At 47.6% G+C, this 26,047-nt stretch overlaps 1 protein-coding gene across 1 annotated transcript in view; it reads left to right on the forward strand.

Moving 5' to 3' along the window:
• The first annotated feature begins 2,431 nt into the window (after window positions 1-2,431).
• LOC8031815 (CDC42 small effector protein 2) overlaps window positions 2,432-26,047 on the forward strand; it is a 63,963-nt gene continuing 40,347 nt past the window's right edge. The window contains exon 1 of the mRNA XM_040210370.2: window positions 2,432-2,741. Coding sequence (XP_040066304.1) covers window positions 2,729-2,741 — 13 coding nt within the window. The 5' untranslated portion in view covers window positions 2,432-2,728. The remainder of the gene's footprint in view (window positions 2,742-26,047) is intronic.

Raw genomic sequence — 26,047 nt, forward strand, 5'->3', positions numbered from 1 at the left:
GCGCGTTTCCAATTTCGGCCGCACGGTGGCGACACGGTTCGATCTCGAGCTCTGATCAGCCGAATGCAGCTAACGGAGTTCCCGGTCGGGCCGATTGGGGCGCCGCGTCGCTGGCTTCTCTCTCGTACGTCCACCCAAAGAGCAGATTCGTTGGTCTAGCCAACAGTCTCACGCCAGACTGTTTCGCCGCTGTACTTTTGAGCGCTGGCGTCGTGAATAGGATCTTCGCTACCAAAACCGAAGCACTCTGGGCTCTTCCGACCAATCACCAACCTTCAGTGTGAGGGCAAACGACCGTTTTTGTCTTCTCTTTTTGCTTGAGCTCGTCACTCCAAGCTTTCAAACGGTTCCGCGCGTGTTGAAATCGAAAGTGTAGATTTTACGGAGTACGGAGCTGCGCGTCTGCGCTCAGAAAATGATTAGAGGGATTAGAGACGTCTCTAGTTTGACAGAGATTCTGCCGAGTGGGTTGCGTGCCTCATGACGGCGTATTACGGAGTCTACTGCGCGGCCAAGTGGAGTAACAGTTCTTCAAAAGAACTCGGAGTGCTTATTCTTCCGGTTTCCAACAAACGGCGGGTGAGCCTTTATATCAAACTTTTTTGTCAACGTTCGAAACTGGAAGCATTGAAATATATGATCTCTCAATCTTTCCATTACAGCATCGAAATGGATTGCGTATGCAAAGCGCCAGGACTTCGGAGCCTGCCGGTGAGCAAGCTGCGTCCGTGTCGTCTGTGCAGCAAGCACGCCGGTGCAACCGCGTTTGCAAAATGTAGGAAGATTCGTTTGCGGAAAAACACGTGCCTCACCGTTCTTTTTACGAATCTGTTGCTGCAAGGACTGGTTCCTCCAAGTGAGTTGCTGTCAGAGTCTTTAGTTAATTTGACAGCTTCTAGGATAGAGTACCTAAAAGCGCCCACAGTCAGTCACTCCAGAAGATTTTTTTTCTTCTTCTTTGCGTTGCCAATTAGCGAGTTTGTTTATGGTTTATTTATCGTTTATTCTTATGGAGCTTGCCTCCAACCCTGCGTTAACTAAATTAAAATGCAAGCCTGCTTTATATCTGAGTTGATTAGTTTGTTTGGGTATTCAGCATTTTTGTTTGTAGGAGTTGTTTATAGACGCATTTAGATAATTCGATTATAAGTGCTGTTCTGTTAGTTTGTACATTAAAGTAGTTAATTTGGTTTTTACATATTTGATAACGTTTACTGCCTACTACAGTTCTTGGTTCCGCTTAAGGGGCGGTGGACTGCCGACGGAGTTTGTAAATACGTGCTTGGAATACTGCAACTAATTTGAATGGTGTTCAATAAAATATACATTTCAATGAACGTGCTGTTTTTGTTTTATTGCACTGGTAATTAATATCTCGCGAAGCGCATTTGTTGCGAAGTGAAGCGCGCGCGTCTCGTCTGCTCGACCGGTGCCGCGCTGGCCGCTCGCAGCGGGCCAGCGGCCAGCGCGACACCGATCGAGCAAACGAGGAAAACAAACCGAAAAAAAAAAGAATAATAAAACAAGGAGCGGGAGGGAGAGAGAGTGAAAGAGGGGGAGGAGGAGAACCGGAGGGCGCCTGCCGCGCCTGCGCACGCCAACGACATTGGTGGCGCCATCTGGCGGTCTCCCAATATTTTATCTGATTTCATTTTATTCACGATACCAGAGGCACTCCTCCTACAAATGCCCGCCCTGTTTTAAAAAAGTTTTGGCCCATTTGACTGACTGACTGATTTACTTTTTTCAGTCTCACGCCCTACTTTCTGCCACTTGCGACTTGTGGCGCTAGTTTCTCCTTACCACGGTGGAGGCTACAGCTGCACTCGGCTGCTCTGATCTCGAGCAGAGCCGTCTCGAGGTGCTCCTAGCGGCTCCAATGAGACGCACAACCAAGGAGGTTAGGGCGGTTAGGTGGTTAGGTCTTCGCTAGTCCACAGACGCAACGCTGTCTAGGGCGCGTCAGCGTCTCCGACAGCGCGTCTTGTATCGTCACATGTATACCGCGACGCTAGGGCCGTGTTCCAAAAAGTATTCGATGTTACTCTAGGGTAAGGGTTTTGCACCTAGACGTTCCAAAACCTACCCGCGCCCAGCGCTTTTCAATCTGTGTTGTCACGTGACACGACCCGCCAGAGTCACTCGGATTCATTTGGGTAAGATTTGGAATACAGCCTTACGAGAACGAAACGCGCCAACTGCGGCGCGCCAAATGATCAGTGGCCAAAACCAACTTCGTTGCTCAAAATGCACGCGTCCGACGCTTTGCGGCGTACTCTCGTCAAGCTTTAGTATTCTTGCCGCTTGGTGCGGGTCGGGGGACGACTAACGATGACGTACAATGCGCTGCTTGCAGCGCTTGCTGCTCGCCACATTTTTGCTCAGACTGCGGTGCGGTGGCGCGGTGTGAAGCACATGTACGTCATGCAACGTCATTTCCGTTTCAAAACGATCTAAAAAAAAAAAAAGAAAAAGCCGCAGAAGTTTTTTGTTTGTTTGTTTGCAGTGAAACGGGCAGTGGATGTGGGCTGTGTCGGTCGAAAACTTTTCGGCGACTTTTGATTGAACACCGAGGCGACATCGGCTTCGCGACGATCATTGCCGGATGCGTGTCGGCCTCCGAGTGTGGTCAGAGTGAAGTGCTTCTCCGACGTGCGACCGAGACCCTCGCTTGAACACGCGGCGCCGCCCGATATGGAAATCTGCGGCTGGTGCGGCGACAAAACGGATGCACCTTGAAGGTAAATTGCACTGCTTTTCGTTTTTACGTCCGATGAACGACTTTGGTGCGGCAGCCTTCGGCGACACCTCAGTGCTGTCGGAAACGAGGGTAGCCGTTCTTTTTTTGCCTTTTCCTGTCATGACCTCATCGGCGGCCGCGGCAACAACGGAACGCTATTACAGTGCAGCCCTGTCATCGAGGGGCTTCTCACGACATCGCGCACGTATGGCTTTTTCCGTCAGTCAAAGGGTCGTCGGTAGAATCGTGCTCCGCGTCGTTGCTCGGGCCAACCGGGGACTCCTCGCTGGCCGCGTCACACGTTTCATGGATTCATCCTTTGCCTCCACCGCGCGGTATTTTGGAGATTCTCCGAAAGCCTGCCAACTTGTTCGAGCCAGTAAGAATTCGAGAAATGGGCGTCGAGAAGGCAGCGCTGTGACGTAAGGCTCCGAGCAAAGGCATTGGCAAAGGGCGCCCGGGACTGACGTTCTTCCGAGGTTCGCGAAGTTAGGAGCTTCACCAGCGGTGTGCCGTCTTTGCACCAGTTGGTGTCGCCGGCACCGCGCTGAAAATGCGACCGTCTTCGAAACCCCAGATAGCCAGGCTTTTTGGTGGCGTATTTGCCGCCGAAGCGAGTCTCGATTGCGGCTGTGATTCGGAGCCCGGGAACTGCTGCGTTCCCCCCTGCCGCTGCGAGTGAGCGTGATTTCTGTCTGCCCGTTTCGGCCTATTTTTATTTTTGTGGGCTCTTTCGCGCGCCGCGCACGTTTTTCGAACCAGTCGGACGGATCACAAATGGCGAGCAACTGCGGCGCCGTGCAACTGCTCACAATGGGCACTGCGCCGAACGCCCGTTGAGAGATTTCTTTCTCGGGGATTCGCGATTCCTCGTGGCTTTCCCGGGACCAGTCGCAAGGAGAAAAGCGAGCGGGGAAACCAAAACAAACAGGTTGTGTGTGTGACGTGCCCCCAACCTTGTTCACACGTAACTCAGTCAAGGAAGGTTCCAATCAGTCGAGATAAAGGTGAACTAGTTTCTCGCTCGCTTTGTCACTGCTCTATTTTATTCAGCCTAGTGCAACGCGAGCGATGAATACGATAGCAAAAGAGGAAAAAGGAGTAGCGTTCAGCCACTTGGCTGTGTCTCCTCCTGTCAGTCCCATCGGTCTTGGCCGCGCTTCCATTGCGACCGACTCGACCGAGCTCCCCTTTTGGCCGTCACGGACTCGCTCAACCTCCGTCCAGGACCCCATTGAGAACATTATTGGCCCGCACGCAAAGGCGCGCTAGGCGAGGGCCAAAAGACTACATTTCCTCCTTCCCTTGTTACGTTTTGATGCGTGTGATAGGAACTGTTGCACCACAATCCATGCATATGGTGGTGTTGCAGGTTGGGCTCCTCTTTCCACTTTAGTAGTGCGAACGCTGGAGAGAAGGCTGCCTCCTTTCCACCGTTCGCTCCGCTGAAGTGGAAAGGGGTGGGAGGAGCTTCCACTTCGTTCTTCACCTGTCACTGACAGTATTATGCTGCTTGGAACGAGTCTCCAACTATACTTCGTTTCACCTTATGTTGTACCGCAGCGAAGGCTAGAAGCGCGAGCTCATAGCGTTGGCAGCGGAGAGCTTGTGCCGCCGAGATGTGCCCTAGAGCAAGGAGGTCGCGCTTGTAGCCTTTCCTGCGGTACATCATAAGGTGAAACAGAGTATTCACCTTTCCATAAAAGCGTTTGAGGGCGTGTTCATTTCTGTGTTCGTGTGTTATGCACGTGCACGTGCACTTTCTCTTTTGACCGATATGGCGCGCGAGCGCTGGCTGGACTGTCATTTATCACGTGTGGACTGTGATATTTGTAAACAGTGGAAACGTCTATAGTGTGCTTACCGCGTCCGAAAAAGTGCTCCCTCTATTTCCGCACGATGGCGTCATGCTGTCGCCAGGCGCGATCCTGGCGGCGTCCCAACAGCTTCAGTGTAAATGGCCGACGCCTATTCTGCTGCAGGTCGCTTTTCAGTGTTGCAATCCACGGAAGTATCGGCAGACAGAAGTTGGGACGCCGTCACGACAGCGACACTAGCGTTCGGTGGTGCCAACGTTACTAAAACACTCAGTTGGGAAACTGCCATAGAGACTGCTCTGAAAAGGTGTCCCCAATCTGTCCACCAGAACCGAGCTAATGGCGAACACAACGCCGCCATTTCTCCCGCAGCGGCCACTCGAGGAACTGCACGTGACGTCTATTTTGGCTTTAATCGGCCATTTTGGGCCGAAACAGATACAGCGGAAGAGGTTACAGGGGTGCCACCCCCGTCTCCCCAGCGGACGCGCCGCGTCGTACCACCGAAGTTAAAATGCACCTAGGTCGGGACCACGACCGGTCGGGACGCGCTACCTGAAAGCACCGCTGAGGCATGGTTGTATAAAAACAATATTAATTGTGCCGCAAAGCCTTGCAAACTAAAGATTTTAAAAACATCACGCGTCCTTCATTTTGTATTAAACTCCAATAAATTTCGTACAAAGAGAGTCTTTTCTGTTCGTTTTTACACAAAAACATGCTTTCTAAAAGCTCAAGGTGACCACAGTACAGACAAATGATAAAGAGTGGCGCTGTTGTCGTATTTAGCTCGGTCTCGGTGGACGCCAGCGGCCCGGGTTTCGACGGTGAGTTTCCCAACTGAGTGTTTTAGTCACAGTTTATCATATACAGTTTGCCCACTGTAGAATAAGCCTGTGGTAATCGGGAGACATGGTGTTGAGAGTATTTTTGCATGCAGTGCCCCTCACCACATATCGCGAACTAAACCACTTTTTATGCTTCTGTTTTGTTGTTTTGCTTTCCAAGATGGCGGCGCCCATGGTATTTTGGTTTTCGTTCCTCGCGTTCTCGCGTTGCGTATTGCTTTATTTAAAGCGCCAGTCACAGGACACCATTTCCAGGCGATCACATTCAGACAAGAAAGTCTTTTTTTCACGTAGGGGACTGTTTATTGGATCGATGCATGGTACAATGCAAACGAAAAGAGTCACAAACATAGCGTACATAATACAGCCATAGAACAAAGTTTGCACGGATGCCGGTCAATTTACAAACATGAAACAAGGCCGACACTTTTTTTTTTTTTTTGCGGAGTATTGGCATGTTATGACAAAAATATTGTGGATGGCAGCTTTTATGGCAAGTGTGAAACGCGATGATCGAACACACAGCTTAGTGCAACACATTTTGACAGGTCACAAGGACATCAAGAGCCATGAAAAATAGAGCACATCAAATCATATATGTACTGCACAAGTAAACAATACAATAAAAACTCAAAACTGCATGCACACAGCATTATCTACAGCAATTAAGAAATTCTACAGAATTGAAAGCATCTGACTGTTCTCCGTGTCATAAGTTCTGTTGCTTATATAAAGCACAGGTTTTATAGAGCGCTCGGAGCTCTTTTACTGATCAAAGTAATTTGCGCATATGAGATAGAGAATTTCGAGCAACATCCACATGTGTTTCGTTTTTTTTTTTTTTTTTTGATGTGAACATTTAATTTTTCCCGAACACCGATTGACAAGGAGACGTAGTGCCGTTTTCAACGCAGCAATTCACCGAGGATTTTTTTTTGTTTTTTTTTTGTTTCTAACATGATTTGAACTAGGGTTTGTACCTACCAGAACGATCACATATGTTTGCACTAGTTGGATGCCCTTATTTCAAGGGCACTACTTGAGAACACATTAAAATGAACGCGATCAGTAAATTCTATATCGAAACTCGCGACGCCGAAGTACGCTCAGCGATTTCTCCAGTTTCGTTTGGGCTGCATCAGTTTCCAGCCTCTCTCTACATGTGCAAAGCCGCGGTTACTTTGTTGTTCATGATTCCGAATAGAAAGACGATTCGGCGCTAGCTTCATTCATGCAAGGAGGAAAATCAGCACCTCACTAATATACACACGCTTATAATTCACCACTATACGAGTCTGTCGACGAGTTCCTCAGCGATATTTGCCACGGAAACGACGACTTTCAGAATGCGAAGTATAACAAAAATCATAATAGACAACTTACAAGCTTCTCAGCGGGTCCGTTATCATCAGCTTCGAATTTAAAGGCCGAAAATGCAAGTGTACTCCACAATCTCCGCAGCAGCCTGGCGGCAGCTCGTCGCCCGTCTAGCCCGGCCGCCCGGCGCCTCGACTCCTCTCATTGGTCGTAACCCTAGGTAACCGTGTAACGGTTTTCGGTCAAGCATTCTTTTATTCCTTCCCGAAAAAAATCGGATCTCTTATACTTTTTTAAAATTAGTATTACTGGTTTAATTTGTTTTATAACAATTACTTTTACACGGCGTTTTGGAACAAGAAATCAGAAACATAAAAAGTGTTTAGTTCGCGATATCTGGTGAGGGGCGCTGCCTAACGCCCGATTACCGGACCGGGCCTTGAGTGGGATCACTGTATGCTTATTCACTGTGGTTTTAGTAACGTTGGGTTGTGCTCACTAATCTCTGACAATTGCTGGATCGCGTTTGCCCGCTCTGCGAATGCGGTCACTGGCGGCCATCTTTTTGGTAGAGTTATATCACCTCTAGCCAAGGTACAGCTGCTGCAGCCACTATAATACATCCATGACAGACAGCGTTGTGGCAGTTGTGGTGGCAGGCTGCCATCAAAATATCGTGGGTTATATTTCGTGTTTCATTGCAATTGTTTGACGAAACATATTTTTGAAACTCGGCGTGAACGATAGCCCGATCTGTGAGGACCCGGGGAAAGTTTCACGAAATTGCAGCACCGGAGAAAAGCAGCACAGCACGCATCGAAAGTCGCATCGAAAGCAGACGACGGTAAGGAGTCTGCTTTCGATGCGAGCTGCTCTGCTTTCCCCCGGTGCTGCGCTTTCGTAGAACTTTCACCGGGTCCTCAAAGATGAGGCTACCGTTCACGCCGGGTTTCAAGAATCTGCTTCGTCGAACAACTTCATTCAAGCACGAAATATCACCCACGGTACAGTGTACTAGATCTACGGCTATTTTATGGCAGCCTGCCGCCATTGCGCTGTCCGCCATATTGCTATGATGGCTAGAGATAATATAGCTCTACCAAAAAGAGGGCAGACCGTGGCCGCATTCCCGTCCATAGGCGGAGCTGGTCAAACGCGATCCAGCAAATATACATAGAGATCAGTGGTTGTGCTACTTGCAGCTTCTCGTTAGCATTTCTACGTCCAACCGCCAGGATCGCGACATGCAACAGCGTGACACTCCAGCTTCTGTGACGTCACTGTTACCACTACTTGACCACTTCTGATGTATGGGCAGCATAGGACGCTAAACAGACCAGTTGTACTGGGGAACCGACTTGAAAGTTTTGTTCAACATTGATTTTCTTTGATTTGACATGGCCAGATATGGATAAAACAGCTTTTCAGCATATTTGGGTAGCAGTTATAATACAGTACTTCAGTTACCGTTACTTTATGATTTATTTCTAATTGTAATTCAGCATTTTTGACTACATGTAATCCTACTCATAATTAATTACTTCATACCTCAGTAATTGCCCGATTTCAATTAAAATTAGTTACATTTCCCATAATTTTGTCACCTCGGAAATTCGTTCGTAAAGGCCCGTTCACACACTTGCAACCGAGTACGACCGAGAGAGACAAGACCTATTGAAACCTCTTAAAATTTCTTAGGACGAGAGAACACACTGGGCACGCTGGCGCCATCTATGCGGTGACCCTGGAACTGCATTTCACAAGAGCGAAGGTTTTGCGGGATTTCCGAGGTCAAATATGCGTAATACCTATAAGAAAAGACCGTTTATAACGTTGACAAAAGTTTATCGAGCCAAGAAAGAAATGATGATGCGGGAGAGAAATATAAAATATGCGGGACCGCCAAGTTTACACTGCTACCCAATAGATGGCATTAGTGTGTCCTCTCCTCGTTATATATATTAAGAGGAACCAAGGCCCTCGGTCTTAAGACGTCGCAAGTGCCTGAACAGGACTTAAAACGACTGAGGCGCAAATAGATGGAGCTTCATTGCCCTCCCTCTCGCTAAATCGGGGGGAGGGCGTTGGAAAGCGCCGACACTGCGCGCACTGCTCTCAGCAACTGTCGAAGCAACCACCACACGGAGCGAGAGTGCCTTTTCTTGGCAGGATGGAGCAAAACGATCAAAATGATGCATCACCACTCATGTCGGCTTAAGGCCTCTACTAAATTCTTTCAGTTTCCAGCAACATTCACTTGTTTTGAACTGCCCGGATAAAAAGGACGCCGCCTTCCCACTGGTGGTTTGCAAAGCGGGATGCAATACCAATTCACGCGCAGTTGATGATGAAACTGATTTGAACGCGTGTGTCTCTATGTTGCAAAGCTTTGTAGCACGATTCCCCCGGTGGCAATTCCCCCGTCCCAAACGCCGCGTCTTGCCTCCACCCCCGTGTCCGGTTCCCCCTTTGGTAACCATCGTTATTGCCTCTGCTATGTCGTGAGAACCGCTGCTTCCCAAGTCAGTGTCCGCATTTATTGCACATCTCCAGGTAGCTTCTTTTCTCTCTCTTTTTTTTTTAATATATATTCTTTTTTTTTGTTTAAGTTACACTGTTCGCAGACGACTGCATGGTTTTTTGAAGAACTGGCTACAGTCGAGGACCAGGAAATTTTCAACCAGTAGTTAGGAGAAATCTTGTGGAGTAAGCAATGGGGTATGGTAAATAATTTTTGTAAGACTGTCTCGCATAATTACCAGCAAGAAAAAATGTGTTGCTTTCGCGAATTCATACGGGGCATTGAAGAATTTAAGTATTTGGGAATTATTTCGGCTTAGTCTCTGCGCTGGAATAGTCATGTGGAGTACATCAGTCTTTTATGCTGGCAGAGTTTGGCCAGTTAAGTTTCGCATCTGGAAATGTGCGTGCTCAGCATGCGCATGCGCTCGCTTTCCGTGGTTGAGTGCGTGATATAATCTCCTGTTTTGTGTGTGTTGTGCTTTTTCTCTCCCGTGAAGATCGAAAGGTTCACAGCATTCTGGGATGAGGGCGATTCGTCACATGCGCACTCGTCACAGGACGATTCGTCACATAAGAACATTCGTCAAAGGATGACTCGTCATGCGGGCAACTGGTCACATCGATCGGGCAGGGGACGATAGTAAAGTGTAAATTTCAACAAGTGCCCACATTCCCTGATGAGGTGTTTCACGACTTCCCACTGTCACATAAACTAATGGTTAAAAAAGCTAATCGTACAATACTCATCCGCCTTTTCTTGCATTATATTACGAGTCTTGAGCAGGTTGATCTCAGTTGCTAGCTTGAACGAGCAATAATCCGGCTGGCAGCCAGATCAGTTTTTACTTTTGCCTTGCATACACCTATTCGACAAAACCAATACGTATCGGAATTCTTTCTGCTGAATGTGTACGAGTACCCCTCGTGCAGCATCATGGCTCTACCTCTCTCTGTTGCGATCACCTCCATTATTTTGAATGCAGTCCGAGTTCAAAAAATAGTCTTATATGGCCTCCGCATTCACCGTTCGGGACGGACCCAGAAGCTAAAACGTCTGTTACAAATTCTTTGACCTTGGGAAGCGAAAGACACAGGAGACCCACTTTGTCAGGCCGAAACAACATTCAATGTTCGGGACCGAACCAGAAGCTAACACGTCTGTTACAAATTCTTCGCCTTTCAGAAGCCAAAGACATACTAAGATATGAGGTGACCACTTTGTCAGCCCGAACCACATTGAACAATACATTTTTTGGGGGACGAACTATTGTGGGACCGGTTGGCTGCTTTACGAGTCATCCTATGACGAATGTTCCAGTGTGACGAATCGCCCTGTGACGAGTGTGCATGTGACGAATGGACCGTATCCCCAGCATTCTTATAATTAAATAAACGAGTAAATAAATTAATTTGCATCCGTCTTCTATTCGCCTTCTCTCCTTTTTTTGTGTTTCCTGTGTCAAACTCTCTGCCCTCAACATTCTAGATTGCAACGTTATTATCGTTCCCAGATGTCATAGAACGTTTTCTTTTTTTCTAGGTATTTAGTGTCCAAATTTTCTGCCATTCCATTGTGTCCTTGAAGCCCTTGCTTTCCCAGGTTTCTGTGTTGTGGTTGAGAATCGGTATGCGTCCGTCCTTCAACCCGTAGCGAGACTTGGAGGAGGCACCGGGGGAACCGATAAGGGGATAAGGGCATTCTGAAAGCCGGGCATTTTGAGGACGGGGCAGATAACCCGGGGAATCGGCAGCTAGGGTTTTGACACGAGGATATCGGGATTGGATTATGTAGTGCACCACCCGTTGAAAACACGACTGGTTCGTATCATATTCATAACTCGGAACGTACCCGCAAAGAAGTTAGTGAAACAATATTGTGGTGACTCCAAAATGCCGTACTATCCTATTACTGGACGAAGAGCGTGTTGGTGCGGGTCAAGGTCAAAGAATAAACCATGTATAGGGCGTCTTCGTCCTACATGTTTATTCTTTCTTCAATCTTGACTCTATCCTAAATGGCCAGATAATGAACGGACAAATATTGTTCACTGCGGTTAAATGCTGTCGCATCACCATTACTGACGTAGGGTAGCTTGCAAAGTAGAAGAATTGACGAGCCGTTGCATTACTTTGTGAAAGTAATGCATAATTGCAATGTATATTATACTCTTGTGCACCTACATTTCTGGTCGCAGTGGAACAACATTTTGAGAAGAAAAAATAGTTGTAATGAAATTCCATCTCAAAAGCTGTCTAGCCCGAGTATGCTTGCCAGGAACGTCGTCGCAAATGGCCCCTCACTCACCTGACCAAGAAGGCACCTGGCCGCCTTCTTGTTTAGGTGAGGGCATTCCGGTAACAGGTTGTGAGTGAAGTTGAACACCCTCCCAGTTTACTCTTAACTCCTAAGGCAGGGGTCCACAACTAAAATCGTAACGTTTCGATTGCAACTGCAACAATACTTAAAAAGCTAGCTGGTGGTGATTTATGGTAATAAAACCCGAGACTCAGGAACACAGAAGGGGTTGTCCGTTTTTCGAACCTTTTTTTCTTTTTCTGAGTTTTGGATTTATTATTGTGTTTACGAGGCTTGCCTGTGCTCCCCCCCCCCCCCTTTTTTTTTTCTCTCTCTCTTCTCGTTTTTTATTGGTGGTGTTGATTTCGAACGCGCTTGCATTTCGAACTCGGCGAGGGGGTATTGCGAGAGCAGCTGTCGCAAAGATGTGTTGCGAGAAAGCTCAATGACCGTGTCCTGTTCCCTCGGCGGGAGGTCCTTGTTCAGCCCGTCTTGAAATGGATGCTTAGCTGATGCGGGCGCTTGATTTTCTGGGAGCTCTGCCTCGGACGTGCCGCCAAAATGACTCGGCTGGAGGAACTCTAATCCTTCATCTCCAGCTTCCAAACACCTCTCGATCGCTGCCTCGATCTTGTCGTACACGTTGAAGACCGTGGCAGCTTTTGCCTGGACGGGTTCAGCTATGTCACTCAAACAGGCGAGAGTGGCCAACTGCGGGTAGTTGAGTGTCTTCTCGTGCAAGTCTGACGAGGCGCTCGAAGAAATATGCGCACTTCGAAGCACTCTTCACCTGGAGGGCCGGGGCACTTGTGAAGTCCCGTCTCGTCGCGGAGCACTGCAAACGGGAGCGAGTTCAAAGGGCGGTCTTTTATGAAACGCGCAGTTTTAAGCTCGGCTTCTGCCGGCACTGGAGACCGAAGCACTGGCATGTCTTCGCAGCGGCGCCCTTGTGCAGCGCAGTGGACCCATGCCCCTGAAAGCCCGATTTCCCGGGCCCTGGCGACGATCCCTTTGTGCTCTCCGGACCATAGTGTTATTACAATATACGCTATAGGGGCTCAGCTCACGCCAGTGTCTACGAGACTTTTGGTTGCAAATTGAAGCAGACAGCATGCAGTCTACTTTTCCGGTCTTCAGTGTATTCCTATGGGAAACCGTACGTGATATTTTTATCATTGCCAGGGAATAATAAAAATCAGTCTAGTTTCTTTGTTTGTAACGGGTACTATGTGACTTTATTCGCATTATAAAATTTTAATTTATTTAGTTAATGGGCTTTTTTTTTTTTTTTTACTGAGCGATGTTTAAGTTAGCGAAAATTGAGGGCCAGGTCTATGTTGTACAGCCTGATATGTCAGTACAAGCTAGCAATTCAAGCAAAAAGAACAATCGTATTTATTTCAGAGAACAGCACTCGGTTACTGCTTTATTTTGATTATTCATGCACAGTTTGGTACGAATCCAGTACGTGTTCTTCGTTCTATAAGTCCATGCTTCGTTCTTGTCGTCTATTTTGATTTGGCATATATTAGCATCCTTTTGGTGTTTTGATAAGCTGATTCACTCTGTGTTCTTCATAGCATTGACTATATGCGTAAATACGTGCCCTATAATAGCAGTCTGCAACGTAAACACGTATTATACGTGTGTATTGGGCTATTTTAGCGCAGTGCTTGACGCCATGAATTCTAAAGAAAAACGCTCTAACTCGCACATATTTTTTTTACATGCGATTGTAAAGCGTTCCGGACTTTTTATTCTGTCACAACGCTAAGAAATACTTGCTTTCATAATCGAGCGCGAAGAGAAAACACATTTGCGTTTTCCCATGGGAACGCATTACCGGAAGTCAAATTTAGACTGTCCGCCGTCTGCTTCGAAATGCAACAGCACACTAGCGCCAGCTGAGCCTCTAGCATTTATTGTAATAACTCTCTGCTCGGGAAATTCGTTTTCACAGTGCAGCGAAGCGCTGCTCAGGTGTCGTCAGCTACTTATCGTCTGCCATGAGCAAGGCTCCTTTCACCACACGCTTAGCGCGAGGTCAGCGCCACGCTTGTAGCGCTCCGCTGCATGTGTGAAGAAGCGTTTATTCCAACCAACGCGGTTTGCCCACTCGGTATCGTGTTCTTGGAAAACACGGGCTTCAAAACGTGTAGCCACTGCCGTGTGATTCCCGAAGAAAAGAAAAACTTGTTCCACTTGCCCGTTAAATCTTACAAATGTTGCCATTGCAAGTGGTGTCCGAACTTTGCGGCTCCTTCTCGGAGCAGCGTTGTATCGTTGAATTTCCCCGAAGACTCGGGCGCAGTCGTGTGGGCGTTTCGCATTGAGAAGATATTACTCGTAAAGCGCGGTCCAAGTCGACACGTATCCCGGATTCGTATGCGGAACCCGTAAAAAATACATGTTCCGGCGCACGAAATACGGAGAGGGATTGTCTTGGTCGGATGCATGTATGGATGGATAGATGCTAATGGTTATACCCTTTGTAACAGGTGGCAGCTTGCGCCACCTAGCCTAACATTTTGACGGCCACCACACGGAAAACATGGGCGTATTCGGAATACGGGCAAAGGAGGGAGAGGACACGTAGCGCGACGGAGGCTGGCGGAGGTACTTTGCGGCCACGGGTGTAATGCGGCCGCTAGAGGTACCTCCGCTGTCGAGGAAATAGCGCGTCATCTGGATGGATGGATGGTAATGGCTATACCCTTTGTAACGGGCGGCAGCTTGGGCCACCTAGCCTAATGTTCAAATCAAATCAACTAAAAAAAGTTGATTTGATTTGAACATTTCGTCATGCCTTCTTTTTCTTTTTTTAATTTGTATGAATTTTGTTATAACAGACCCCCCCTCTCTTTTAAATTGAATTTATTGCTTATTTTTATCTGTATTTTTATTTTTTATCCTTCCTTAGATCTCTTCCACCAATTTAGCTTCCGTCCGTGCGCAGTCAAAGCTACGTGTGGCCGGAGCCAATCACACCGCGGCAATAGGTCACGCGATTTCGCCAGCACTTTTGTATCACTTCGCTGCGCCGCCGGTCGTCCGCGCCGCCCGCGCTCGCCGAGTATTTCGTCTGCTACGGGTTTAAAAAGTGTCCTTTCACGTTCTGAAATTGAGTCACAGGGGATAGCAGTAAGTGGGCTGGCCGCAGGCGTCTGTGTCCGAGCTTTCCACCTGTTCGGCATTTCGGCATGTTTCGAGATGCAAGTACACATTGCAAGGTGCCCGATGACCCGACCGTTGATGTTTTTTTGTTTGTTTTTTTTTGTATTGTCTGGATATACCGAGGCTCGAGGCGCAGTCCTTTCCACCTGCTTCTCGGCGTTCAATGTGGTCGGCAGGTAAAGGGGTGCCCTGATTTCGCCACATATCAGTGAATTGTGGTGGCCCGGACGCTTTTCTTGTTTACAACGCATTCGAAGTACGACGCGGCCGGAGTCTCCTGCCGAATTTGAAAGTAGACATTCATCACGACCTCTCGCACCTGACGCCCAAACGTGCCTTTACGAAAGGACGTTTTGAAGCGACTCGGTGACGAAAGTACGAAAGCAGCGAAGCTCATAATTCGGCCATTACGGGAACGAAATCACACAGAAAAACCGAGCGCTGCAGCCGTGTTGCCAGCGGATGTACGTGTTTTCACCAAAGCACATGTATTTACATATATTAAAAAAATATATATATTTAATTTCTTTCCTTGCAAATCATTCTCAGCAGTACACATCTGAAATGTTGCGCAATGTTTACGCACAAAACAGTTATTAAAAAAAAAAAAAAGTACTTTTGCGGACTATTTTTTGGTACGTAAGACTGCTCTTCTCGAAGTTGCGAACCGTCCCCCAGCCTTTGGCTGCGCTCGGACGAAAGCTGAAACGAAGTTCAGTTTTCTTTCCCTATCCATTCGTCCATCCATGTCCAGAAAACCCAGTGCCCCCTCCAAATCCGTAGTCATCCCCCGCAAGAGGGTGGGACGAAGCCCCATTATATGTTCTGATCTATAGTTTGCCTTTCGCGGTTGCATAGGTCGCACAGAGTGTCTACTTCTTGGAATTTAGCCCTATACGTTTTCGTTCGTAGCACCCCCGTTCTAGCTTCAAACACCAAAGAGCTCCCCACTGAATTATCATACAGCTGTTCCTTCTTTATTTATTGTTTTTTGTGTCCTGTATATTGTTGAAGCTGATTTCCCCTGCATTCTCTCTTCCCAGAATTTCCTCTCTGTTTCCTTTACTCCCTTTTCTTCTGATATGCTCTGATCGGCCCCATCTCGTAGAATGTACTTAAATCTCAGCTTGCGGGTTCGGTTTGTCCACTTAGTGTTTAGACTCTTCATATATAGATACTTGTTCACTTTCGCTGCCCACCGTGTATCCTCAATTTCAGATAGCCTTTGTTCAAATTTTACTTTGCTGATCGCCTCTCTGCTCTCGAAAGATACCCAGCCCATATCCCCCTGTACTTCCTCATTTGGTGTATTCCCATGTGCCCCCAATGCCAACCTACCCACAGTCCTTTGCTGTATCTCTAAACCTGCCTGGATTTCTGACCTCATACACAATACCGCGTTCCCAAATGACAGTCCTGGCACCGTGACTCCCTTCCGTACCACCCCTAACGCCCCGTGGCGTAGCAATATCGGCAACGTCGATCGGTTTCAGGCGCGAATCTCGGTGCCGATCGAGCGGAACGACATGGTCGCGAGACAGCGAAAGTACCTTCACTGCTCGGCACTTCACAGCTTGGCACGAAACTGACAAGGGGACGGAAAAGTTTCTTCTCCCTGTCGTCGAAACGAAAAGAGTGACGGCAGGGCACGACGGTAAGTTTGTCCCACGAAGCCTCAATGCGCGACAATAGGGAGTTTTAGTAGACCGTGTTTCCCGCTCCGCTAGCCCTCCGCTACGACGAAACCGCCACTGCGCCTGCGCGCCGATGGCCTTGGCTGTAGAGTTCCGGGTAGCGGAGGGGCTTAGCGGAGCGGGAAACACGGTCTACTAAAACTCGCTAATAGTAGGACGAGGCAATCATATTGCTTACCCGATTTCCGACGCGACTGATCGCAAACTACGACACTCGACACGAGCACCACATCTCACGGACGATTAAATCCTTATTTGAAGGCGACGTTTGAGTAGGCAACCTTCGTTTCCTGACGCCAGCAGAGCGGACGGAGTCCGGCGGGGCAGCAGGGTGATGGCACCACTCGAGCACGTGGTGAGCGCAGCACGTTCAGGCCGCCCACAGGAACCAGCACGAGTTTGCGAGTGCACGCCGACCTCGATCCGGTATCGACGTGAACGTCGTCACGACGCTCGGCTCGACCGGGGACGTTGAACAGCCTTTCGCAAAACGGGCCAATTCTCTCGTCGTCACGCCGAAACTATCGCGCACAAAAGCGACACTTCCGATGGGTGAGACGTGGCTCGGCGTTGGCGGCGTTGTCGGCGTCAGAGACGATCAACGGCGGAAAGGAAGCGCGCTCCGTGATTGGACACTCTCTCAATAGGGACGTCACACTTTTGACCATCATGTAGGTGAGAGAAGCTGCTTCTGTTAGAATTTTGAGTGACGAGTTATCTTCTCTAATCTTCTGGGAGGAGCGACGCCTGTGCAAATTCGGGAGGCACAAAAGAGGGTCCCGGTAAGAGGGGAGCTCCTTCTTCCCCTCTTCTCTGGTGGTCATCGGAGCGCTCTTTGAAGGACGTCACCTGCAACCCATGCATATGGGACGCGTAAAAGTGGAGATATTTTAACTCCAAATACTGGTGCCGGAACCCATAAACACGGAGCGGTGACGTCGGAACCGGAATCCCCGCTCGGGCAACATTACGGAGGTCGGACTGCTTGTGCTTGCTTCGTGAATGCCTGCGCAGTTCTGCGGGCTTTACGCGCACATTGTGCCTCTCCGATCAAAGGGAGGGTTGTCGCTGCAGTACCCGCCTGTCTTCCTTCGTGTTCGGATTGCGCCCTCCGCGCCGTTGCCTGCGCTGAGTATATCCGGTTCGGCTTTCCTGTCCAGCGGAAGGAGCTCTGAGCTTTGACGAGCGCGCAGTGTCGGGAAGCTTGGCAGGCAGCCCGTCGTTTCCTCCCGGTGGCGGTCGCCCTTTCGCCTCTCTCCACGGATACACGAGTGCACGAAACCAGCCGTTTTCTCAAGAGGCCAAAACGTCAGCGACATGTTCTTTAAATCTGTCTAATCTCTCGGGTAAACTTCATTCAGCGATGCTTTCTCTCACCTCCCGTTTACTATCAGAGGGAGAGTCTAATCAGAAACACATCTATTCAACTGCGAACTGCAGACTACTCTATACAATACTGTTACTTTTGTGGAGTTTCAACGTAACGTTTAATGCATGTCGAGACGTGGTTACAAATTGGTTACGAGCGGATCGCCGTGGTCCGCAAACTGCCAACGCCACCAAGCGCCCGCCATAGCCGCAGTGGCGCTACTAGTCAGACTATAATACTTGGATTTTAACTTGTCACATTGCGTAGCATACAGTAATATTCGACATCTTCGCGGCTGCCATACTGAACGTCCAGTCTTCGTGGACGTTCAGACCTGGTTGGATATCTTCCATCTCGATAGATGCACGCTGGACATTCAGGCTTGGACGGATCTTCCATCGCGGTAGATATCCAGACTCGTTAAACATCCCGTCTCTTTTGGACGTCTCGGTGGATATTCCGTTTCGGCTGTCACGTGAGAATTGGGTCTTTCGACCAGATGGATCTTCCGTCTCGGTGGATATTTCGGCCGTAAGCGCCGCTGTCCGCGAGGCTTCTTTGTCCCGTTTCCTCCTCTTTATCGGAACGTTTCTTCCCTGGACGTTGGGGAATCCCGTTCTCTTTAACGTACAACCCGATAAACGCCGACGCTTTGCCGACGTCAGAAACATAAACCGAAAAGCACCGAACGCACGGGGAAATTAAACCCCGAAAAAACACTCCCGAATTCAAAGAAAAAAGCCCGTTTATAAATTATCAACCGTACAAGGTTGCTGTTTCACATCGTTTCTTTCCAAGAAGCGTTTTAGTCTGTTTAGAGACGTTCCTGTAGCAAAAACTAAACTGCAATACTAAAAAAAAAAAAAAAAAAAAAAAAAAAAAAAAAACTGTGGCCGTCGACTGATCCCAAAAGACCATCTTCGTACTTGGAGGAACGCTTTTGTACCCAATCTGACGCGCGACATGAACGCGCTGATTTGATGATGGCCAGCAAAAGCAAATGGTTTGAAATCTGCCCCATCCCCCCTTTCCTTTTTTCTGTCTTCGTTTTTTTTCTCTTTTTTTTCAGGTCAGTTGCTTATTTTCAGGTTCACCTCAAGGCACTCGTTTCCATGTGGTTGCACAAGCTCCCGCTAGCAAAGCTCTAGTTTATGCTCGATTAAAATTTCCTTTCTTTTTTTTAGTAAAATTCACGTCTGTTGCCTAAAAAGACCACTGGATCAGGGCTTATGGCAAACTTCGAGTACACAATGTTAACAACCGAGCTGAGAGAATATTCTGGAATGACAACTCACACTAGGGAACTTTCCTGGCTGGCTCGTTCCCGTAGTAAGGAGCGAGGATACAAGTTTGTATGAGTTAAAAACGCCCGAATTTTCTCGAAAGAATAAGCGTGCGCACCTTTGGTGCGGATACTGCTGCGAGATGACCTTGACCTTGTTAAGTAATAGCAATGGTTACCTCTTCCCAGTTTGCCAATTTCCATACGTTTATTGACTCCCGCGTCTCCTCTTGCTCCAATTCCTTCAACGTAGTTCATGTTAACATTCGCAGCATCCGGAAATACTGGGATGAACTTAGGGCTGTTGTTGATGAACTTCGTGATAAAATTGGCGCCCTTGTTTTCACAGAAATAAATGTAAGCTTTGACTTTTTGCCGCAGTTTAAATTGTCTGTTTTCCAGAAATTGTTTTGCACCCGTTAGAATACCCCAGGAGGGGGAATCAGCATATTTGTGAAAGATTTCCGGTCTACAACTCGGGTTTACGTAGTGTTTACGCAGTCGGAAAACCTGACTGTTAATATTTCTAATTCCAACCACACAGTTTGCCTTTTAGCACTCTACATACCCCCCCCCCCCCCCTCATCTAACTGTATCAACTTTTTGGAAGAGCTGAGAGGAAACTTAGACGGATTAACTAATGAAACCCACTTGTGCTTGGTAGGGGATATTATAATATTGACACTCTTAAAGAATCAAAATGAGTCGTTTTGTATTTCTACTTGCCCAGCGTGGAATACCACCGACTATTCAAAGTGGAGCGAGACAGGAAGTGCTGAGTAGCCATCTTGTATCCTCATGTCTCGACCGCAGTAACGTTCGAAGCTCCCATGCTTCTGTCCATTCAGCAGTAATTCTGCAAAGGCCACTTGTTTGTCACGTGTCAGTGTGTCTTTACCTCTAGAGCAGTTCACGAGATTGCAGGAACCTGTCGACTAGAGACTTGACCAGACTTGACAGGCTGCTTAAGGATCATGACTGGGAAGGTTTTTGTATGCTCAGCGAAATTTACACTTTTATCGCAACCATCCCCACATCGAGCAAGGGCACTTTGACAACTCCGTCTTTGTTCAAATCCGCTTTTCTTCCTTCTCTCACTGAGCTTGTTCTTCCTTGTTCGGATTCAAGCCATTTGCGTCTGTTGGTGGCTTCTAACCCATATCAACATTATTTTAAATTCTGGTGTTATTCCGCGCGACTAAAAACAAAGGTGGCTTACCAGACAGAGTTTCTTCGTACAGATCGATTTCGATCCTTTTTTATAGTATATCCCAGATTCTCGAGAAACAACTTTTTGTTATTATGACTGGCTTCCTTGAAAATCATTCCATAATTTCGCTAAGTCAATACGTGTTCGTTGTTGGTCGCGGCACCATTGATCTTCTTGAAAATTTCTGACACTTTGCATTACTCTTTTGAGAACAGTGTGTAGCACTCTTCATTGATGCAGCCAAGGCATTGGATACTGTGAACCACGACATCCTTTTATATAAATTGTACAGGGTGGGCTTTCGAGGGCTGTTTCATTCATTGCTCAAAAATGTTCTTTCGAATCGTACCGAAGTTGTTCCTCTGGGCAAGTCTCGCAGCTCCCAAATGTGCTTGACATCTGGGGTCCCACGGGGCTCTATTCCATCACCGTTGCTACTGTTTAACATCTACTCTACCAACTGCTATCACAAGCTCCACGGTACTGCAGTACGCTGACGACGCTGTTTTATGTTATGGACATCCGGTATACCAACGTGCGGTTGAAATACTTCAGGCAGACGCGACGAAACTGATGGACTAGTTTTCGGCAAAAAAGAGTTGCGAGTGAATGCTTCCGTAACTAAACTTGCAAGTTTCTGGAATCCTCTGAAAGGCACGAGCCTTTACTTTTTCTTTGTGACTCCCATTATCTATACGCACCAATGGACGCCTTCGCAAATTCAGCGCCATCTAGTGGATGAAATATCAGTCCAAATCGTTGTATGCTCATGGCGGATAAAATCTGGTACCTATTCTCCAACGGTAGACGTAGGAAAGTTACGGTGTTTTTCGCTGAACAGTCATTTCTCTATTTGCTTCAGTTTCGATGGTGTCAAGAAACTATGTACGAGGCGCTTATAGTTGAGGAAACTTCTTGATAAAATTAACATTTCATTGTCATGAGCTGTCTGGGGCGTGCCGAAACCGAGCTTTCCAAGAACTCACATGACAGCCTCAAATGCGTAGCGCATAGAAGCTCAGAAGTCCCGTTACGGTGACATCGAACAACAATAGAGCGAACTAACGTCTGGATGTTCAGGCTCTACATCGGTTTCTCTCTTCATATTCTTTCTTCACCAGCTATCAAAAGGGCCACCATTCGCATATACAGATTAGAGCCGCTAAATGAGCTACGCTAATCTGTTCCCCGATATTGTTGTGGGCGCCGCCATCTTGGTGCTTGTGCAGAGCAGACACAACTGCCGATTTTCGTGATTCAAAAGTACGACTTCCTCAGCATTAAATTCGGTGTTAGGAAACCCATGTAATATTGCTTGGCTCTGTCGCGAACTGTTTAAACATTTTTGTAGGGGACGGAAAAGCGTTTCCTGTGATTTTAGATAAAGCTTCAGGTAACTGGCGACCGTGATTTTAAGCTATGTGATGGGCAAGTGTCGAGATGGGCTAAGCTACCCTGAAGCGTAGCTTATTTAGTGGCACTAGTACAGATGATAGACACTTAGATGATGATAGCTATCGATGTGGCCAGCCTGAATTTCGGAAAGGGTCTTGTGTGAGCCCGTCCAATATGTTAGCTCCATGCATAAAGTACCTAGGTATTTACTTTGATTGCGATTTATCTTGCAGCTCACGAAGTAAGTGGGGCGGATGTAATTTTAAACTCACTCTCCCGGAAGTGTTTCTAGATGACGGTTTGTAGGAATAAAAGAGAAGAACGATATGCTATATACTACGGCATGCGTAATGTTTCTTCTTATAGATAAGGGTACCAAACACTTTATATTATACAGCAGACAAGAAGCTAGCAGTTCTGAGCCGTTGGCATAGGTACGACATATATGTGTGCTCCAAGATAATTCGCAAACAAAGCAAATACCTAAGTACTTTATGGAGCGAACATATAATGGACGGGTTCACAGTAGACGCTTTGTGAAATTCAGCGAGACGTTGCCTGTTCTGTCTCTGTCTTCCTTCGCGTTTTCCTTTTCCTGCCCCAGTCTCAGGTTTACCATCATCATCATCATGTTAGGTAGGGACTTGGTCTGAGGATGCGGGTGTGTGTGTGTGGGGGGGGGGGGGGGGGGGGGGATTGGTTGGGTTTGAGGACGCCGATAACAAACGCTCAAAGTCAACTGTTTGTACTAAATGGATAGGACAACATCAGCGACGTCTGAGACATAGTCATCAGCCAGAGCACACGGAAATATTTCAATAGGAATTTTGCCGGAAATATTTCAATAGGAATTTTGCCGGAAAGCCAAGTTTCAGTTAACACGCTAATTTGGCTATCCCTGGAATCAAGCGCGGCCATACAGCTTTCCATAACTGCCACGTAATTTCACTCGGTTATAAGCGTCTGACTGAGGAAGGACTCAACTTCGCGGGAGCTTCACGGAAAAATCACGTAAAAGCTCGAAGAAAGAGAAACGAACCGAAAATCGCCTGAGCACAAATCGACTTCCTTTTTTGAAAATGGCGCTGCAGATTTTCGCGTGTTTCGAATTTCGTGAACCTCTCGGTTGGGTGACGACATAGTACGCGAGCTCCAGGAAGAAGCGCAACCTTGGCTGAAGAGAATCGTTGGATAAACATTGTTCGCAACTCGGCCTAGGAGGTATACTTTGACGATTTGTCAGGCTGTATGCTTTCCGAGATGCTTTATTGTCCAAAGGTTGAGGCGAAACCACCCGAGCGGCAGGGAAACACCCGCGGCGAGCGATACAAGAAACCTAATACATCCACTCCGTATACCACGGGGTTTATCGACCTGGAATTCCGGAGAAAGTGCGAACGTCCTTCCGGGACATTTCCGGTGCGCCGTGTTTCTTCATCGATGTATTTGCCACCTTGATTGAAATGAAATGTCTTATTGGAAAAAATCGGCGACGATTTCTGCCCCCCCCCCCCCCTTTTTTTTTCTAGTTTCCCTTAATATTTTGTTCACTAGTCGGTTCTTTTTTAGTTTGCGGGTGGTGTGTTGCTTCTGACGTCTTCCAAAATGCACGGACGACTATTGGTGATGTCTCGGTGGCGCCCTCGGGATTATCAGCTGAGAAGTTGAATTGTGTTGTGCGTAGACAGCACGGGTTGGGAGTCATCGCTTTCTCAATATCTCCACGGTCATAGTCGCCGGTGTGACGTTATTTCCGTCGAGATACGTGACAGTGAGCCAGTCGCGGAAGGCCGTCCACAGCGAACGTTTTCGGTCACGCACGTCGCCAGTTGCGATCCGAATCTGAGAGATTCGTGTGTCGTGCTTGTTGGCTTGCGCCGTGTTCCTTTGACAACCGAAGCACCTCCTTGCCCTTCTCATTCTGGCAGTGGCTACAGATGCGGCTGCTGTAGAGCACAACTGCACGGGCCGGAAGCCCGGTAGAGACACTGCTCGGGCCCAGCCCAAACCCAAAAATTAATTTTTTTTCTTCTTTATTATGAACTTGAGTTGTGGCTTGAGCCCGACAGATTATAAACAGGAGCCCGAAAAAGTTTGCAGGGTTTAACCTAAAAACTGTCCAAGCATAAAGCGCGCACTCTCCCACTATGCTGGTGGTGTCGTTCGTACGTTTTCTTTTATCCACTCAAAGACTTTCCAAATGCAAAACGTCTTTTTTAACGGCGCCGTATTGACTGTGTTTTTGGCTCGTTTGTTTTCATTGAAGCTAAACGATCAGTGAGCACACGGCTGCCTAGGCACGGCCCGAAAAGTGTTTTGTTCGAGCCCGGCCCGGGCCCGAGCAAATGCGTGCTTCGCGGCCCCAGCGCCGGAGCTGGGGCCTCGGGGCTGGCCCGGACCCGTGCAGCGCACCCTTTGGAACGTCGGTGCGTATGGCACGTGCTTTGCTCGCTTTCCGAAGCGCCGAACACGCGCATGCTGTGGATGTGTGAATCTGGGAATAGCGGCCGGAAAGTCTTTCCCGGTCGTAGCTGGGACATGCCGGCGCGCTTTGGCCCGCGTGATCGAGCGAACCCAGTTGCTCGCTTCGCGTGTGCTGCGCCGAGGGGCACACGTGCCTGACAGCGCGCACCGCGGACGGGCCGAAATAGCTGCTCCGATGACAGACCGAAATAAGCGGACGGAGAGGACCCCCCTTTGCTCTATGATGATGATGACGAGAGCCCCGGCGCTTTGCGACCGCGTGTGTCCTAAGGGCCTCCCCCCCAACGTCATCGCTAGTGGACCTCGTCTGCCTCCAGCGCGTCTCGCATCGTCTCAGAAGGACGCTAGCAGGTTTCTCTGGTCCAGCGTAGGTCTGCCGCTCACCAGCGATGACTTCGTGTGCGGCCTCTCTCTTCCCCTACAGAACAACTGCTTTTCTGCTCTTCGGAGCAACATCAACAGCTTTTCATCATCTGGCTCTCTACTTTTTCTTTGGACCCTCGTGGAATATTGACCCACTTTTCAATAAAAACACTTTGTAACGCCACCGGGATGCTTTTTTCTAGCTTTTCAATTGAAAATCTACAGCTGTCCAAAAAATAAGCTTTTACACCTCACCCTTTGATTCAACGAAACAAAAAAAAAAAAAAGAAAAAAAAAAAGAAAGAAACGATTTTTTAATGAAAAAATGATCGTGTACATGCGAGTCATCATGTTCAATTTCAGGATCGTTGGAACTGATTGAGGCCCCCATTAGGGGGAGGGGGAAAAGGAGGGTGAGGAGATATATTGGCACGATTACAATGACAAAAAAAAGTAAACGAGGAAAGGTAAATGCTTCCAAACCTACTTTGAGGCTCTGAAATAGGGAACTATCAACCCCACTCACTCAGCACACATGATTTGGTCTATTGAACGTTTCCTAGGAGAGCCAACAGCGATAAAAGGAAACGTCTTATTGCTCAGCATTACTGACTGTGCTTCGGGAACCCGGTCCGCGCTGCCCGATTTCAGAACCATTGCCATAGAGTATCTCAACACGAGCTGAAATGGAACGAGAAGTGAAAACCTTCTCTGTTCCATACTTTATTTCTCAGTACTCGTACGTGATTAAGACACAGACTTTACATATGTGGAAGGCAATGAACGGTTCTATACGTAGTATTATATTAAAAACAAAAATAAACATGGTCGACTAACAAAAAAATCCGCAGTTTAGGTTACAGTTGTTCGCGGAGGCATGTTTGGGGATTTTTACAAAGATTGGAGGATCCAATAATAAATAGTAGTTATAATGTCGTCTTACCTACTTGCATATATATCACACTAAAAAAATATAGACGCTCTCTTTTGAATACTTTGGGATTGAGAGTGATTCAAAGACGCCACACACGACAATCGTCAAAACCTCGTCGTTCTTTCCCGCTTCTTTGAGATTTTTTTTTCTCAGAAACTAAACATGTCGGGACATTAAAATAAAAAGGATTGTTATTCTTTGAACATGCGCCACGAAATATAAAAATTTGAAGCAAAATAAAAGATACGACTGCCACTCGTTGCCTGAATCCAAATGAAACCGCCCATATATATATATATATATTTTTTTTTCCCCCGCAGATTGTTTTAGGCTGGGTCCCTAAGGGGAAGAAGCGCACAAATGAAAATCAAGGTTAAGCCGGATGGCCCCAACAGGAAGATGGACAAAACCCATTGAAAACTTTGGGAGCTTTGAACCCATTAACTAGGGGCCATAAAAGAGGAAAGGCAATACTGAACGAGGACACATGGAGGACAATGGGGACACGACCATCCGAGCGAGGGAAAACTTAGCGGATGTTAAAATAGTCGTTGACAAAAATAAAACCCAAAAATTCGCGGGTTAATCGAACACAGCGAAC

Source organism: Ixodes scapularis, unplaced genomic scaffold (assembly GCF_016920785.2).
Source record: "Ixodes scapularis isolate PalLabHiFi unplaced genomic scaffold, ASM1692078v2 PGA_scaffold0__279_contigs__length_252992795, whole genome shotgun sequence".
Taxonomy (NCBI): Eukaryota; Metazoa; Arthropoda; class Arachnida; order Ixodida; family Ixodidae; genus Ixodes; species Ixodes scapularis.